This window comes from Mus caroli, unplaced genomic scaffold, assembly GCF_978045245.1.
Source record: "Mus caroli unplaced genomic scaffold, Mus_caroli_1 scaffold_5, whole genome shotgun sequence".
NCBI classification, from domain to species: Eukaryota; Metazoa; Chordata; class Mammalia; order Rodentia; family Muridae; genus Mus; species Mus caroli.
The window spans coordinates 150607299-150625983 of record NW_028227260.1 but is presented as its reverse complement, the minus strand read 5'-3'; the positions used below and the strand labels follow the sequence as shown (position 1 = coordinate 150625983).

Sequence of the window (18685 nt, the reverse complement as noted above, 5' to 3'; positions counted from 1 at the left end):
ATGGCTCAGTGGTGAAGAGCACTGACTGCTCTTCCAAAGGTCCTGAGTTCAAATCCCAGCACCCACATGGTGGCTCACAACCATCAGTAATGAGATCTGACTCCCTCTTCTGGAGTGTTTGAAAACAGCTACAGTGTACTTATGTATACTAATAAATAAAATCTTTAAAAAAAAAAAAAAAGGAAAACCTTAAGTCGTCTTCTTGGTCTTAAAGATCCTCTAGCTTGGGGTTGGGGCAGAGAGAGGGCGAGTGAGGCTAAGGATAATGGGATAAGCAGGGACTGGAACCGGTTTCCCTTTAAGAGGGCCCTCTTTTCCTTTGCAAACTCCAGTCTTTCATAGAAAGAGTTTATTATTTCCAAAGGTCAATAAATTTAGAAGAAAGTGGCATTTGGTTCAAAAGAAAAAAGTAACAGATTTTAGGGCTTTTTTTCTGTAATTAAAAAGAAGCATAAATAGTAAAAATTTAATGTGAAGACCTTTCTTGCTCTAATCATTCATTTTAGAGATATTGTTAGTATGTGCAGACTGAGTGAGCCCATTTCCCGCTCTGTCCTCAAGTGTCTTCTATTTTTATCCTAAGTTCTGTCTTAATCAATTGTAGGTTATTTAAAACAAACCCTTACAACTTAGCAGAAAAAAAAAGTCTCTTGAGCCTTTCTGTCCCAACTCCACACTCCTAACCCCTTAAACAGATTATATTAAGAGCACGTACCATGGGCAAGGTAGGGTCTAAAGACTAGTCAGTGTCCTAGGAGAGCCCCACACACCTTTTGCTGTTTTACTGGTTTAAATTGTTTTGGAATTTTCTCAGTAACCTTGTCAGATATCATGTGCTTCTTACCAGGTCATGAGGCTCTTAAGTTTGCTAACAAGTGAGCTGTCCTTTCTCCACAGGAAAGAGTACAGTGAGGGTAGAGGTCACCATGGATTTGTAGGTCAAACTCAGGCCTGCATAGTTTACTGGCGGATTCTGTGTCACCTTGACACAATCTAGGGTCGTCAGAGAGAAGGGAGAAGGGAGCCTTAATTGAGAAAGTGCCTCCATAAAACCTGCCCAGGAGGCATTCATTTCCTTAGTGACTGGTGTGGGCGGGCCCCAGCCCATTGTGTGCTGGTGGTCCTGGGTCCTATAAGGAAGCCAGCTGAGAAGCCAGTAATTAGCACCCTCCTAGGCCTCTGCGGGAATTCCTGCCTCCAGGTTCCTATCCTGATTGTGTACTTGGGCTGACTTTCTGGTGATGAATAGCAATGTGGGGAATGTAAGCAGACTTGGGAGTGCTTTCCCCTTCTGAGCCCTCCTTCCAGCCCTGGAGGGGGTTTCTCAATGAATTCTACTTTGGACTCTTTCCCTGACCTTGCCAGCTGTAAGAAACTACAAACTATAACCCCTCTATTTCATTATTCTTCCCCCACTTTTCCTCCCAAATTAGGGGTGGGTATGTAGGATGGCATCTCTGAATGCCCTTCCTCCTCACTCAGGCAGGCTTCCTCCAGAAAGACAGTTCAGCCCCAGTTACATCTTATTCCCACAGCCTCCTCGCGGGCCGACCCTCCTTTGGTAGGTACTCTGAGGGTTGCAGTCTAAGGCTATTTCCAGGTCATCAGCATACTTATGGGACAGACCACATCGACCAGGGAGACACACTATTTCATCCTCATGGAGGAAGATGGTCACACCAAGGCTCTCTGTGGATGATTTGCACCTCTTTGTCATGTCCCTGCTTGGTCACATTTTGTGTCATTTCTGGAGAGAATGGAAAATAAATGCCTGTGTACCCCAAATAGGGAAGGAGTTGACAGACCAAAGAAAGAGTCTGTCAAGTCTAGCTTGGTGACCAAATAGGTGCAAGAATGACAGGTGGGCAGCTACTAAGAGCCCCACTACACCAGTCAGCTTTTACCTCTTACATACTTTAGACCCTCCCCTGGGATTCCAGTATCCACTTTCTTCCTTTGGCCTCAGGTGCAAGCACTCTTAGAAATGCTAATGTATGTGGGGCTGCATAGTTGGCTCAGAGGTTAAGAGCACTGACTGCTCTTCCATTGGTCCTGAGTTCAATTCCAGCAACCACGTGGTGGCGCATAACCATCTAAAGGGATCTGATGCCCTCTTCTGGTGTGTCTAAAGACAGTGACAGTATACTCATATAACATAATAAATAAATAAGATAATAAATAAAAACCTAAAGAGCCCGGCAGTGGTGGCACACGCCTTTAATCCTAGCACTTGGGAGGCAGAGGCTGGTGGATTTCTGAGTTTGAGGCTAGCCTGGTCTACAGAGTGAGTGCCAGGACAGCCAGGGCTACACAGAGAAACCCTGTCTCGAAAACCAAAACCAAAAAAAAAAAAAAAAAGCAAAAACAAAACAAAAAAATCTAAAGATATGGGGCTGGAAAGATGGCTCAGAGGTTAAGAGCACTGGCTGCTCTTCCAGAGGTCCTGAGTTCAATTCCCAGCATTCACAATGAAGCTCACAACCATAACTCCAGTTCCAGAAGCTCCAATATCCTCACCCAGACATGCATGTAAGTAAAACTCCAATGCACATGAAATTTTAAAATGTTTTTAAATTAAAAAAAATCTAAAGAGAGGCCAGTACAGAGTGAGTTCCAGGATAGCCAGGGATATACAGAGAAGCCCTGTCTCTAATCATCATCATCATCTAGAGAAAGAAAGTGCTGGATACTCTGGAGTGATACCAGAGAAAGGGCTCCGGAAGGAGGTGGCATTGTTTGGTATGAAGCTGGATAGTCTGATAGGAACTGTAGAGATCCTGAAGTTCAGTGACATCCATGGGATGAAGGAAGCATCAGAAAGCAGGGAGAGAAATGACTGGGTTGAAAGTGGGAAGAGGAACGAGGGATTATTGGCAAGGAGAAATCTGTCAAAGGCCTTGATTCTCAAAAGGATGACCCTGCTTTAATCTCTAGAGACACCAAACTCTAGCCCAGACCTCCAAAAGTCTCAGAGAACTCTTGCTCTAGACAAGCCCCCAGACATAGGACTCTGCCAAGAGTGAGGAACTCATATGGAGAGATTTGTTTATTGGAGTAACTTGAATGGAGGCTTTCTAGACACAAACGTTTGCACCATAAACCTGTCTTAGGTCCCTTTTGCCCAAGTTCTCAGTTATTCGAGATCTCTGGGATTTGTAGGAAATTAGGTAAGATGACATTTTGTGGATCACAATGGGGGAAGGCCAGTGTCAATCATGAAGTGACATAGCTGGACACCTCAAGGAGATTTCTGTCAGGATCTCGGAAGTAGATGGATAGAATAGGCCCCTTTGCTCCTGTTCTGGATACTGGGCCCTCTTCGATGGGGACATCAAAAGCCTGAATGAAGTCAACAGAAAATACAAAAGTCATTGTCACAGATATGTGAGACCAAAACTTAGTTCTTTAAAAACTGCTCATCAGCGGGGCAGTGGTGGCGCACACCTTTAATCCCAGCACTTGGGAGGCAGAGGCAGGTGAATTTTTGAGTTCTAGGCCAGCCTGGTCTACAAAGTGAGTTCCAGGACAGCCAGGGCTATACAGAGAAACCCTGTCTTGAAAAACCAAAAAAAAAAACAAAAACAAAAACAAAAACAAAACAAAAAACAAAAACAAAAAACCTCCTCCTCATTCCTTCCTTTCTCCCATGTTCTAAAGTTTGAACTCAGGGCTTCACACATGCTACGACCACAGCCAAGAACTCATTCCCAGAAGTGACCCAGACGACCTCACTACATCCAGATGGCTGGCCTTGTAAAGAAGGTGTGATTGCCATGAAACTCAGTTTCCTTGTTTGTAAAATGGGGGGGGGCAACAGCAGTGCTAGTGAACAAGAATTTAAACACAGGGACTGGAGAGATGGCTCAGTGGTTAGGAACATTATATGTGATTTCTTTGATATCTTTGATATTGAATTTTTTGTTGTTTTAGTTTTGGTAGTGGATAAGTGTATAAAATATATTCAATACCAATTTACGTGAAAAATTGAATGTAAAACTCTATGATTCTGGGGCTGGAGAGATGGCTCAGTGGTTAAGAGCACCGACTGCTCTTCTGAAAGTCCTGAGTTCAAATTCCAGCAACCACATGGTGGCTCACAACCATCTGTAACAAGATCTGACGCCCTCTTCTGGAGTGTCTGAAGACAGCTTCAGTGTACTTACATATAATAAATAAATCTAAGTGTATGGGTGTTCATCAAGTTGTGTTTCCCTTTAAAATCTGATTACAGCTGGGCATGGTGGCGCATGCCTTTAATCCTAGCACTCGGGAGGCAGAGGCAGGCAGATTTCTGAGTTCAAGGCCAGCCTGGTCTACAAAGTGAATTCCAGGATAGCCAGGGCTATGCAGAGAAACCCTGTCTCGAAACCCTCCCCCCCCAAAAAAAAATCTGATTACATGAAAGCGACATCATCAAAAGAACAAGTAGATAATTGTGTGCAGGCGGGATGCGGATGTCATGGGATCTGTCAGGTCTGAGGTTTGAGGAAGACCTGGCTCTTTGGGTCATACTTCTATCTCCAAAGTATTCGCAGTAGCTCGCTTAGTAGGCATGGCGCTGTGCTCACCTTTAGGCGCTCAATCACCTCCTCCAGGGGTGCTTCTGTGATCAAACAAACATCCAGGGAGCCTGGAACAGGGTGAGCTGCTTTGGGGTCAAATTCCTTTCCTACCTCGTGTAAGTTAAATTTTTGGTCTCCGAAACACAATGCTTTCCGGTCTCCCTGTTTTAGGAGAGAAAACAACGGAGAAGTAAAGTGCCAAGATGAGTGAAGTCAAGTCACCCTGCCCAGTGCAGAAAAGGAGAAAGGGCTGCTACGCAATAGCCCTTGCCCCATCTAACAGACTGCGGTTTAAAAACAACTAGTTTGTGTCAGTCTGTGCGTGCCTGTGTGCACATGCAGAGGCCAAAAGAAGGCATCAGATTCCCCAGGGCTGGAGGTAACCGTGTTTGTGAAATGCCTGACTTCTTACCTGGATACTAGGGTCTGAACTCCACCCAAACTTCATAATTGAGCAGCCAATGCTTTTCAACATCTAAGCCAGCTCTCTAGCAGATCTCTCTGAATCCAAGGCCAGCCTGGTCTACAGAGAGGGTTCCAGTTCATCTAGGACTACATAGTGCAACTGTGTCTCAAAAAAAAAATTGTTTTACACGTATTTGTGTGAAGGTGGATGTTGTGTGTTATGGCATATATGCAGAAGCCAGAGGACAACTTTCAGGATCCATTTGCTCCTTTGGCCTTGTGGGTTCCAGGGATCTAATTCAGGGAGGTGGGTAGTCAAGCTTGCTGCTGAATGCCTTTAGTCACCACCACCATTTTCTCACAAAGTCTGAGGTGATCCAGGCTAACCTTAAACTTCCTGTCTATCAGAGACTGGCCTTAAAAGCCTGATGTTCTTGCTTCCAATCCCCATATACTGAGATGACAGAAATGCATGCCATGCCTGTTAGTCCAGGCAATTCCATTGGCCTGCTCTCAGGGACCTAGCAATTGCTTCCATCATCACCTGCCACCAGCGGTGTGCTGTGGTATACTCTGGTTTAGAACGCCAGCCACCTCAGTTCACTCTCTGTATTCCCTCCCTGTTCTTTGTGCCCCTGCCCCCTCTTTCTGCCCTCCTGGCATGGCTCTCTCTCTGTTCCCTGCCCATCTGTCTATCTACCTGTCCAGTTGTCTGCCTCTATCCCTTCTCCAGGTTCCCATTCCCTTTCCTTTCCCAGTAAAATTCTTTTAGACCCGATCTGTTGCATGACACACTTTCTCAGGGGTACACCTTGCCACAGGCCCATCAAAGGTACCCTCCCCTCGCTGTATTATGTTTCATAACAATGTCCAGCTTCACTTTTAAATTTTATTTTTTTGAGACAGGGTTTCTCTGTGTATCCCTGGCTGCCCTGGAACTCACTCTGTAGACCAGGCTGGCCTCAAACTCAGAAATCCGCCTGCCTCTGCCTCCTGAGTGCTGGGATTAAAGGCGTGCTCCACCACAGCCCGGCTTTAAATGCTTTTAAAGATTTATTATTTTTATTTAATGTGTTCATATGTCTGATTGTATGTATGTACATACATGTGTGCAGAGCTCCCACAGGCCAGAGGAAGACAGGAAATGCCTCTGGGAACTGGGAGATGCGGTGCTGAGGGCAGTGCTGGTGCATGTCTTCAATCTGTAAGTTCGAGACCAGCCTGGTCTATAAAATGAGTTTCAGGGCTGGAGAGATGGCTCAGTGGTTAAGAGCACCGACTGCTCTTCTGAAGGTCCTGAATTCAAATCCCAGCAACCACATGGTGGCTCACAACCATCCATAACAAGATTTGATGCCCTCTTGTGGTGCATCTGAAGACAGCTACAGTGTACTTAGATATAATAATAAATAAATCTCTTAAAAAATGAGTTTCTGGGCTGGTGAGATGGCTCAGTGGGTAAGAGCACCCGACTGCTCTTCCGAAGGTCCAGAGTTCAAATCCCAGCAACCACATGGTGGCTCACAACCATCCGTAACGAGATCTGGCGCCCTCTTCTGGAGTGTCTGAAGACAGCTACAGTGTACTTACATATAATAAATAAATAAATCTTTAAAAAATGAGTTTCAAGACAATCAGGGCTTATACAGAGAAACCCTATCTTGAAAAAAAAAACCAACCAACCAAATATATATATATTTTAAGCCAGCCATGGAGGCACACCTTTAATCCCAGCAGTCGGGAGGCAGAAGCCAGGCAGATCAGTGAGTTTGAGGCCTGCCTGGTCTACAGAGTGAGTTTCAGGACAGCCAGGGCTACACAGAGAAACCATGTCTTGGAAACAAACAAAACAAAACAAAACAAAAACAATGTGGGAGCTGAGATTGGAATTAGGTCAGCTGGAAAAATAGCAAGTTTTTTTACTGCTGTACCAACTGTTTAGCACCCCAGCTTCTATTTTTTTCTTTTTCCTTCTCTGTTTCTTTCCTGAGACCCCATCTTACTGCACAGTCCCAGGCTGGTATCAAACTCGTTATTTTTCTGCCTGAGTGCTGGTATTACCAGTGTATGCCAATCACCATGCTTATTTGAGACAGAGGGGGTAGGCCATCCTGTGTTTTGCTTCTTATTAAAGTGTCCATAACATCAAATGATTAAAACCTACCCATGGCAGAGAAAGCAATTTGTCTATCCAATCTACCTTCCTTCCTTCCCTCTTCCCACCCTCCCTCCTTCCTGTCTTCCTGTCTCTGTGTCTCTGTGTCCCTTTCATTTCTTTGGGACCTCATTATGTAGCCTAGACTATCCTGAAACTCTTGGGTTCAAGTGATGTGCCTCAACCCACTACATGTCTTCCTTCACCATTTTATTTTATCGTATTTTTTTTTCTTGTAAGAACAACAGCCAACGGTACGTCCCCAAGCTTTCTAAAAAGTTCATCTCAAGCCAGGCTGCTGATACACCTATAATCGACCCCAGCATTTAGGACAGTGAGGCAGGAGGATAGAAAGGTAGACTTCACCTTGGGATGCACAGAATGACCTTCTCCCAAAAACAAAACAAAATCAAACCAAACCAAGCAAACAAAGCTCACTCATTACCTCTCACCACACCACCCCCATTCCTCCCCAGGAGGCCATTGTGTCCTAGAGACCTTATTACTGCCTTCTGCAGTGAGGTGGTTGCTGGTGGGGCTTCTAGGAACCTCCCTGCCCCCACTGAGCTGGAACTTTGTGCTTATTCATTTCCTCCTAATGACACATTTCATCTGGCTGCTTCTTCAATTGAGAGAAAAAGGCAGCTGTCTCATTTAACCCCATGGTAGCTCCCCCACCCCAAATACAGGCTCTAACTGAGGCACCACTTTTCCAGTTTAAAAGGTGGATTTATTTTTATGTTAAGTGTGTAGGTGTTTTGTCTCCAGGGATGTGTGTGGACCAAGTGTGTGCCTGAACTTCTGGAGGTCAGAAGAGGATGTTGAGTTCCCTGACACTGGAGTTACAAATGATTGTGAGCTGCCATGTGAGTGCTAGAAACGGAACAATGTCCTCTGGCCGAGTAGCTATTACGTACTGAGCCATTGCTCTAGCCCCTATCTTTCCATTTACCACTGCCACGTATTTGTCTTCTTTCGGCCAAGACAGAGGAGCATTTCGCTCGATAGTATTGCTATCCCCTCTCCCAGTACTAGTCTGTCTTTTTGGGTTTTTGTTTGTTTGTTTTGTTTTGTTTTGTTCGAGACAGGGTTTCTCTGTATAGCCCTGGCTGTCCTGGAACTCACTCTGTAGACCAGGCTGGCCTCCAACTCAGAAATCCACCTGCCTCTGCCTCCTGAGTGCTGGGATTAAAGGCATGAGCCACCACACCCAGCTAGTCTGTCTTAACTGTAGATCCTCTGTCTGTAGATCCTCTGTTGGCTTCTTTATAGTTTAATTTTTTTTTTTAATTTAATGTATGAGTGCTCTGCTGCATATATATCTGCCTGCCTGAAGAGGGCACCAGATCCCTCATAGATGGCTGTGAGCCACCATGTGGATGCTGGGAATTGAACTCAGGACCTCTGGAAGAGCAGCCAGTGCTCTTAAACTCTGAGCCATCTCTCCATCCCCTTCTTTATAGTTTTTAAATAGCTTGATTCCATGTGTATTTTTTAGGGTGCTAAGGAATAAAATAGGCTTATTTTTCTAAATAACCCCTATCATCTTGTCTTATTTACATACCTTCCTTTTAAGCACTGGGCATTTCTTTTCTAATTTCCCCATCTCCTTCTCCATTCCTGCAGTGAATACGACATCCACACAGTCAGTAAAAGACTACATTGTCCTTTTACACCCAAAGGACAGTTTGGTCCAATGGATAGTTCTGTCAAGGCTGTTGCTTTTATTAAATATCTATCTCAGAATTGGTGGTGTTTCCCTGCAGTGTAGCATTTGCCTAGCATGCATAACGCCCTGGATTCTAGTCCCAAAACTGTCAAAAAGAAAGAAGGAAAGCCGGGTGTGGTGGCGCACACCTTTATTCCCAGCACTCGGAAGGCAGAGGCAGGCAGATTTCTGAGTTTGAGGCCAGCCTGGTCTACAAAGTGAGTTCCAGGACAGCCAGAGCTATACAGAGAAACCCTGTCTTGAACCCCCCCCCCAAAAAAAAAGAAGGAAATATCTTGTTTGCTATCTTCCCTGTATCTGGTGTTGCTTGATAAGAAATCTGATGTCTCTGTGTGTGTGTGTGTGTGTGTGTGTGTGTGTATGTGTGTGTGTATGTGTGTGTGTGTCGGGGGGGGGGGCTGTGAGTTGGCTCAGAAGTTAAGAGCACTTGTTGCTCTTGCAGAGGACCCAAGTTCAGGTCCCAGCACCCACATGGTAGCTCACAACCATCCTAACTCCAGTTCTAAGGGATCCGATGACTTCTTCTGACCTCTGTGGGCAGTGCACACACATATGGATATGCATACATGCAGGGAAACACTCATACACAAAAAATAAAAATAGACCTATACTTGTGTGTGTGTATATGTATACACACACATATACATATACATACTATACATACTAGATATAGATATAGTATGGTGGCGCATGCCTTTAATCCCAGTCCTCAGGAAACAGAGACAGGTGGATCTCTGTGAGTTTGATGCCAGCCTGTCCTACAGAGTAAGTTCCAGGACAGCCAGGGCTATACAGAGAAACCCTGTCTCGAACCCCTACACATACAAAAAAAAAAAAAAAAAAAAAAAAAAAGACTGGGTCTCAATCCCCCCCACCAAATAAATTAAATAAATTATTTAAAACAAAAGAAATGTGCTAATTTGTTTTCATACTTTTACTTTTATATATTAGTGTGTGTTTGTGTGCACACAGGTATGTATACAGGGGCCAAGGAGGTCAGCTGGTCTGTGCTTATTCCCTTAAGACAGAGTCTCTCTCAGAACTTTGAGCTAGGCTAGTGGCCAGCAAATCCTAGCAGTCCTCCACAGCACTGGACTAATACACATGTGCTGGCTTCTCGTATGGGTGCTGGGGATTTGAACTCTTGTTCGTTCTTTCTTTCTTTCTTTCTTTCTTTCTTTCTTTCTTTCTTTTTTTTTGGGGGGGGGAGGTGGTTTCAAGACAGTGTTTCTCTGTGTAGCCCTGGCTGTCCTGGAACTCACTCTGTAGACCAGGCTGGCCTCAAACTCAGAAATCTGCCTGCCTCTGCCTCCCCAGTGCTGGGATTAAAGGTGTGCACCACCATGCCTGGCTTTGGTGTTCTTTCTTTTACTCAGTGTGATCCTTGAGGACCTGAAGGCTGTCCAACCTGCTCCTGTGTGATGCTCCTCCTTGCAGAGAGAGGGTCCTCTTCAGATTGAAAATTTTCAGTCTGCCACTCCATGACCCTTTTCAATTTATATGCTAATTTTTAGAGATGTTCTACATTCCCAGCAAAGCAGAAGAAGGTGCCAATCTTTCTCCCACGCCAAGATTTACACAGAGGTCCCTGTTCGCACGCTCTCAGCACTGAGATACACGTTGCCATTCCTGCAAGCTTGGCTGATAAAGCACACATTATTCCATCGTGTCTGTCACAGTTCATCCCTGAGGGGGCAGAGGACATTCTGTGCGCTTTCATGGTTCTCTAAGGACACATTGCACCATTACTGTCATTGAATAATGTCAAGGTCCGAAAATTGCTGAGTCTTTCTCTCTTCATTTCCCTCTGTTGTTTTTATAATTTTGTCTTTTCTTGCTTATATTATGGGAATCAGGCAATATGCAGCTTCTTTTACATTGGTTTCATTCACTTAGTGATATATATAAGATTTTTTCCCCATGTTTCTTTTTTAAAAAAAATATTTATTTATTTATTTATTACATGTTAATATACTTGTAGCTGTCTCCCGACACACCACAAGAAAGAGTCAGATCTCATTACGGATGGTTGTGAGCCACCATGTGGTTGCTGGGATTTGAACTCAGGACCTTCAGAAAAGCAGTCAGTGCTCTTAACCACTGAGCCATCTCTCCAGCCCTCCCCCATGTTTCTTTCTTTTTTTTTTTTTATTTTAAGATTTATTTATTATATGTAAGTACACTGTAGCTGTCTTCAGACACACCAGAAGAGGGCGCCAGATCTCGTTACAGATGGTTGTGAGCCACCATGTGGTTGCCAGGAATTGAACTCAGGACCTTCAGAAGAGCAGTCAGAGTTCTTAACCACTGAGCCATCTCTCCAGGCCCCCCCCCCATGTTTGTTATAGCTTGGTTTCCTCTCTCCTCTGTCTTTGTCTCTCTCTCCTTTCTCTCTGTCTTTGTGTGTCTCTCTGTTTCTACATCTTCTGTCTCTGTGTTTCTTTGTGTCTGTCTCTCTCTGTCTCACTCTCTACCTCTCTTTTCTGTCCTTGCAAAAAGTAGCATAGATGTTTTCTTTAAAGCAGAATGGGTACTATCCATTGTCGAGTGTGCTGGTGGGCTACCTCAGTGGAAGAACCTGCCAGGCCCTGCTTCTCTTTAACACTGTAATCTATGATATCGACATAGCAAACATCACTGCTATCTGCTTCAGGGCATCTTTTTTTTTTTTTTTTTTTTTTTTTGGTTTTTCGAGACAGGGTTTCTCTTTATAGCTCTGGCTGTCCTGGAGCTCACTTTGTAGACCAGGCTGGCCTTGAACTCAGAAATCCGCCTGCCTCTGCCTCCCGAGTGCTGGGATTAAAGGCGTGCGCCACAACGCCCGGCTCAGGGCATCTTTATAAGGATTTTTTCTCTTTGCATTTACTACTTTTGAAGCTGTTCCATATTCTCAAGACAGTGTGGAATCTGGGGACACCTCCCCTTTTCCTTCCACCTGGAACCGTTCCTTATCCCATGCTTAATTGACTTTACTCTAGATAACTGGGATTTTCTTCTTGGGAACCACTCTATTTCAATATTTGTATTTCTTGTTCCCATCTAGCTCAATTATGATCTTATTGGGAGGGGGCAGGGCAGAGGATGTTTTTATGTTACTCTGCTGCTCCCTACTTTCTATTTATTGATTTAATGTTGAGTGTGTGCCTGCCCATGCATGTGTGTGTACCGTGGCACATGTGTGGAGGCCAGAAGACAAGTCCTGGGAGTTGCTTTTCTCCTTTGGGATAGACCCCAGAGCCTCAGACTCAGCAGCAGGTCCATTTCTCTGCTGGGTCACCTTGCCAGCCTTTATGCCTCCTTTCCTCTGTTCATCTCGAAGCTGGCAATGAACCTTAGATTCTCTTGCTCACTGGTTAAGTAAGCACTACTACTGAGCCCCCCCCCCCCCAGCTCCGCAGAGCACTTTCCCCAGGTCTTTCCACCTAGCAATACTTACGGATACTTAGCAAATCCATACTTACCTTGGATTTGCAGCTCAGTTGAATATAGAATTTTAGGTTGATTCCCCCTCCCCCCAACCCCAATCATTTTTCAATTAATTACATTTGTTTTTAGGTGATTTCTACTTCACAATGCATAGCAGCCACTCTCACCCCCACCCCTGCCACCCCTTCAACACCTCCTCCTCTTCACAAATCTCTCTCTCACTTTCATGACTACTTTGTTTAGTGCCCCACTGAGATTAACAAGGGATGTCTCTATAATCTCGGGTTTAGAGCTATCCATTTGGGGCCTGGTGGGCTCAGTCAGGGGTACACAATTAAAGACAATGGTCCCTTCCCCCCAGAGTCTATCAGTAGCCAATAGCTCAGAAGTAGCAGGTAGGGCCCCATGAACCCTTCCCCCTCCATTGACTTCCTGTTGATAGTGCCAGTCTCTAAGGGCCCAGTCCAGGTAACTACAACTGTGAGTTAATACTTGCAATAATTGTATAGCAACTAGAGAGTGGTATCTCCTAGCCCTGAAGGCTCTTGCAAATTTCCCATCCCCTTTCTCACAATATTCCCAAGCCTGGTGGGGATGGGGGGTGCGGGGGGGGTGGTGGTGGAATATCTTGTGCAGGGCTGGGCTCAGTACTGTTGTTATACTCTGCATTTTAGGAAGCCTGAATGTATTCATCGCCTTTCTTTGGAGGGAGAGGCTTCTCTGATTAAGGCTGGGAACTGCTTTTGTTCTGGGAGTAGGGACCACATGGAGAGATGCTGAGGCAGAACTGGAGGCGGGGCAGGAGTGCTTTCCCAGAATCTTAAAAGTATAGTTCTATTGTTTCCTGGCCTCTGGTGGGACTCAAGAACCCTAACATTTGCATCTTTCTTTTTCTTTTGTAGATGAGCCACTTTTTAATCTCTTGGCCAACTCTTAAGATTCACTTTTTCAGTGTGATGTTCTACAATTCCCACAGGGCATATCTGAATGTTGATATGCTGAATACATAGTTAACGCTTTGTGTATAAAGGCTGCAAAGTTCTCTTGTACTTTTTTTTTTTTTTTTTTAGACCAGAGACCTTGAACTAACAAGACCTCTCGCTTTAGTTCTCTGGTGCTTTGACCCTCTCTCCAAATGTCTGCTTGTTTGTATTTTGAAATCTCTTCCATTGATCCTTTTACCTTTTCTCTACTATTTCCTGTGTCTGGGGGCTTGGAGTTTATAAATAAAATAAAATAAAATAAAACATTTTGGTCTAGGCTCAGTATTTAATGCATGCTAGACAAATATCAATCACAAATACTCAATACAGCACCTGTGTTAAAAAAAAAAAGTCCCCTCAGGACCAGGCAGTGGTGGTACAGTCAACCCAGTATTCCCCCCACTTGGGAGGTATAGGGTAACAAATCTCTGTGAGTTCAAGGCCAGACTGGTCTACTACAAAGTAAGTTCTAGGACAGCCAGGGCTATATACAAAAAAAAACTGTCACAAAGCAACAACAACAATAAATCCACAGCCCTTTAATTAGATTTATAGTATGTATTATAAATTATTTTTATGACAGTATCTCACCAGGCAATAGTTGTACAATGCCTTTAATCCCAGCATTAGGAGGTTGAGGCAGGAGGTCTCAGAACTTAAGGATAGCCAGGGCTATCCAGAAAAAACCCTGTCTCAAAAAACAATCAAGTAACAAAGAAATAGCCAATGTTGTATCCCAGGCTGGTCTGGATCTTGCTAAATAGCCAAGGATGACCTTGGACTTTCCATTCTCTTGTGTCCATCTCTCCAGTTACCTGCATACTTGGTTTACGGGGTACTGGGGTATGAACAAGGGCATTGTGTGTATAAGGCAATCTATCGGCTGAGTGATATCCTTTGCCTTAAAATGTCATCAAACTTTAATGGAGGAGGCTGGGGAGATGGCTTAGTTAGTAAAATGCTTGCAACACAGGAAGAGGACCTGAGTTCAGATTCCCAGAACCTGTGTAAAAAAGTCAGTGCGGCAGCATCTACTCTGAACCCAGTGCTGGAAGGCTGAGACGGGAGTCTCCTTGGGCTCCCTAGCCTTTCTGTCTAGCTAAATCAGAGCTCTGGTCTACACCTGCAGATGCAGCGGCTATACATATATGTATGTACACACAACACACACACACACACACACACTTTTATGCACTTGAAGTTTTGAATATAGAGACATGATTACCTTGAAAGTAGTGACCTCCATGCCCAGGATCTTGGAATAAAACATGGTGGTGTCTTCAATGTTCTTTACAGTCATCACAATGTGGTCAAGTCTACAGATAAGACTTGGGGAAGGGATCTGGCTGCTGCTTCTCCATAACTAAAATGTAAAAACAACAACAACAACAACAACAACAACCAAACAAACCTTAAAACTCGGAAAAGCCAAATTGCCACCAGACACTTCCAAGTGTTCTTCTCCGTTTCCATCACCTGCCCAAGCACTGTGATCCTCCTCATCCTTATTCCAAGGGGAAAACTCCTTCAAGAAAAATCTCTGTAAAGCTGTTGCTCTAGGGGCTGGAGAGGTGGCTCAGTGGTTAAGAGCACTGACTGCTGTTCCAGAGGTCCTGAGTTCAATTCCCAGCAACCACATGGTGGCTCACAGTCATCTATAATGGGATCCAATGCCCTCTTCTGGTGTGTCTGAAGTCAGCGATAGTGTACTCACATACATTAAATAAAATCTCTTTTTTAAGAAAAAGTGGGGGGAAACAAATAGGGGCTGGAGAAATGGCTCAGGAGTTAAGAGCACTGGCTTCTCTTCCAGAGGACCCAGGGTTCGATTCCCAGCAGCCACATGACAGCTCCCAACTAGCTGGTCTAACTCCAGTTCCAGGGGATCTTCCCCCCTCTTCTGGCCGCTTAGGATACTGCATACACGAGGCACACCGACACACTCCCATTCTCATAAAATAATCACATTAAAATAAATATTTAAGGCCAGGCATGGTGGCACATGTCTTTAACTTCCCACAATGCTTGCACTTTCCAGCACTGGGAGCGGTGGGATTAACCTACAGACGGCGAAATAGAGAGGCCCACAGAATAACTAACTGGCCTGCCTCCTGCGTATCAGGCTCAGGCTGATGGGTTTGGGGAGAAGGTGACAAAGTGTTCTAGTCAGGGGCTGAGCTTCCCTTCCTTTTCCTCCTGCTAGAGAAAGGAGAAGACTAGGAAAGTGGAATTTATCTCTTGTGAAGACAAGATTCAGAGCACCCACCCCCACCCCCAGCTCCCTCCTGTTCTGATCTGCAGCTATAACTGTGGGCTGGGTAGGGCTAGAGAGCCAATGCAGAGGTGAGAGCTCTGACTGCTCTTGCAAAAAGGACTGGGGTTCAACTTCCCAGCGCCCACATGGTGGCGCACAGATCTCTGTATCTGCAGTTCCAGGGAATCCAGGCACAGACACACATCCAGGCAAAACACCCAAACGCACCTCACAAGAAAAGGAAGAGCCGGGCGTGGTGGCGCACGCCTTTAATCCCAGCACTCGGAGGCAGAGGCAGGTGGATTTCTGAGTTCGAGGCCAGCCTGGTCTACAAAGTGAGTTCCAGGACAGCCAGAGCTATACAGAGAAACCCTGTCTCGAAAAAAAAAAAAAAATGAAGCCGAGTGTGCTGTTGTGCCCCTGTAATCTCAACACTTGGGAAGCTGAGGCAGGAGAATGACGAGTTTCAAGATCAACTAAGCACTGCGGTGAGAACTTTTCTCCAAAACAAAGTAAAACTACAGAACGAGGGTATATTGCTGGACCACAACTGTCTGTAACTGTACTGGCCCCTACAATCACTGCATACACATGGTACACATGTATTCATGCAGGCAAGATACTCATACACATAGCATAAAAAAATGGGGGTTTTGTTTGTCTGTTTTTTTTTTTTTTTTTTTTTTTTTTTTTTTGAGACAGGACTTCTCCGTGCAGTCCTGGCTGTTCACACTGACTTTGGAGACCAGGCTGGCCTCAAAGTCAGAGATCCACCTACCTCTGCCTTCCTAGTGCTAGAATTAAAGGCCTGTGACACCACTGCCTGGCACAAAATTAATTGTTTTAAAGGAAAAATGTCTGTGCATGTGAGCTATTCAGATACCTACTTGGGAAACATTCAGTTTCCCAAACCCTAAACCAACCAACTAACTAACCAACTAACCAAAGAAGTAGCTAAGGGGCATTCAGGCCCCTGGAAGAGAAAGCTGTATATTTTGTTTTAGGTTTTCCAATCCTATTTGGGGCTCCGTGTTCACAGCTTTCCCAAAGGACCAGAATTTGATTCCTAGTACTCATGCTAGGCAGCTTACAAAGGCTTGTAGTCCCCGACTCCACGGGATTTGGTGCCCTCTTCTGGCTTCTATAGGCAGCTGCACTAACATCCGCATGAATAAAAATAGTCCAACAGTTCAACAGAACCTTTTAATGTTTGTTGAATCTGTATGAGCGCCCTGTTTAGTTCCTGATATAACTACTTTATGCTTTTCTCCCCGTGTCTATGGTGTAAAGAGAAATTACTAGTATTTTCTGAATTTGATTGAAGCAGCAGCCCTGAACATAGCCGATCTTTATTGTACATTTGCTTTCTCTTTCCATCTCTGCGCTCATCTCTCCCCTCTTATTTATTTTAATGGTTTAAGCAAAGATGTTCATTTCCCAGCTCCGGTCACTGACTTTCAGGATTTTTTATTTTATTTTATTTTATTATTTTATTTTTATTTATTTTTTTGTTTTGTTTTTTATTTTTTTCGAGACAGTGTTTCTCTGTATAGCCCTGGCTGTCCTGGAACTCACTTTGTAGACAAGGCTGGCCTCGAACTCAGAAATCTGCCTGCCTCTGCCTCCTGAGTGCTGGGATTAAAGGAGTGCACCACCACACCCAGCTAGGATTTTTTATTTTTTATTTTTACTTTTGCAATCTGCATATCTATCTGCATGGTTCCCCGAAGTGCTGCTTTCGGGGCACCTGCAGTGCTGAGGGTCTAGAAAATAAGCTCATCCATTTCTCTGAGTAGTCAGTGCCCTGGACAGCACGGCCTCCCCCCTTTGGTCTGCTCTAGAGTCCTCTTAAAGGTTCCCTCCAGCCTTTCAGGGCCTCTGAGTCTTTTGACCAGCTTCAAGGTCATTGTTTCTCGGGGCCCTTCTGGCACAACTCTGTCCTGAGTGCCTCATGGGCATTCTCCAGGAACCACCTTTGGGTGTCTCTACATGTCTGAAGCTGAACTGTCTCCCCAATGAACCACCCAGAAAGAGGGGGCAACCCTTAAACCTGAGCCCTCCACAAGCCCAAGCAGGGCTTCTGCTGCCCTCGGTTATCTTTAAGAAAAGCCCAGGGAAGCTAAAGCCACAAAGGGTGTCCCTGAGAAGGAAAGCAAGTCAGCAGTCCCAGGTTGGGTACCCTCAGCGTGGTCAATACTCATGCCCCAAAGCCTCCACGGCCCACCCTTACCTGACTCTCAGATGTTGGATCGCACATCCTTCCTGGTAGACTGGAAGGCAGGTAGGTTGGGGCTGAGGCTGGCTCCATGCCTGGAGATCAAGGGGCAGGAATGGGAGGTGCTAGCTGAGGACATTGGGTGGGGACAGAGGCAGGAGGTGAAAAGCAGGAAGACTAACTGAAACTCAGGGTACAGCTTAGTGGTACAACAGTGCTGAAGAAATCCTGGGTTCTACTCCTAGCAGTGTAAAACCAAGCCAAACACTGCCAGCCTTGAGAATAAAAGTACAAATATAAGGGCTTCCTCTTTTGAGGAGCTGAGGGTCTTGATAAGTTGTTGAGATTGGTCCCTAATGGTCCTTCTCTGTCAACTGCCAGATGTGTCACGTCCTGCTAAGCAATCATCCATAAGAACACAGAAAACCAGGAAAGCACCCATCAAGAGTGTTGAGACTAGCAGTGCCCTATGAGAGAGCTCCGATCCACCTTGTAGTGTGTGACTAGGATTGAGTGTCTGAGAGAGCTGCTTGTGGGTCTGCGGCTGAGTGAGGATTTTTTTTTTAAATGGCTATGGGTGTTTTGCCTGCTTTCATGTCTCTGCACCACATTCATGCTATCCGATTGCAGAGGAGAGAAGATGGCATTGGATGTCCTGGAACTGGCCTTTCAGACAACTGGGTTGTACGCTAGCTACCATATACAGATTGGGAATCAAACCTAGGTACTCCAGAAGAGCAGCAGATGCTTTTAACTGCTAAACCGTCTCTCTAGTCCTGAGCTAAGATTTTTTTGAATGGGGGTCTCGCTGTATTTGAAGCCTCACAATTCCTATCTACGCTTGGTCCCCTCCCGACCCCACCACTATTTGCTTCGCTTTCACAAGCTTTCTTCTCTCTTGTGGGTTACCTATCAGGACCAGGGTTAGGTGAGTCTGAGATTTTTGCTTCTGGGTG

General features: G+C 45.1%; 1 protein-coding gene across 1 annotated transcript; it reads right to left on the bottom strand.

Annotated features, from left to right (window-relative positions):
• Window positions 1–3028: 3028 nt before the first annotated feature.
• On the bottom strand, window positions 3029–17805 carry Glod5 (glyoxalase domain containing 5). The gene is made up of 4 exons (XM_021154082.2): window positions 17745–17805; window positions 14486–14623; window positions 4569–4724; window positions 3029–3339 (listed from the first exon to the last, which is right to left on the bottom strand). The coding sequence occupies exons 1-4, from the start codon at window positions 17769–17771 to the stop codon at window positions 3214–3216; spliced, it is 447 nt and encodes a 148-aa protein (XP_021009741.1). The 5' UTR covers window positions 17772–17805; the 3' UTR covers window positions 3029–3213.
• Between the last annotated feature and the right edge of the window lie 880 nt (window positions 17806–18685).

Coding starts and splice junctions, on each gene's coding strand:
- Glod5 (XM_021154082.2), bottom strand. CDS start 17,771: ATGTGCGATCCAACATCTGAGAGTCAG. Junction 14,624..17,744: donor ATCCAACATCTGAGAGTCAG/GTAAGGGTGGGC, acceptor TTTACATTTTAG/TTATGGAGAAGCAGCAGCCA. Junction 4,725..14,485: donor TGGAGGTCACTACTTTCAAG/GTAATCATGTCT, acceptor CTCCTAAAACAG/GGAGACCGGAAAGCATTGTG.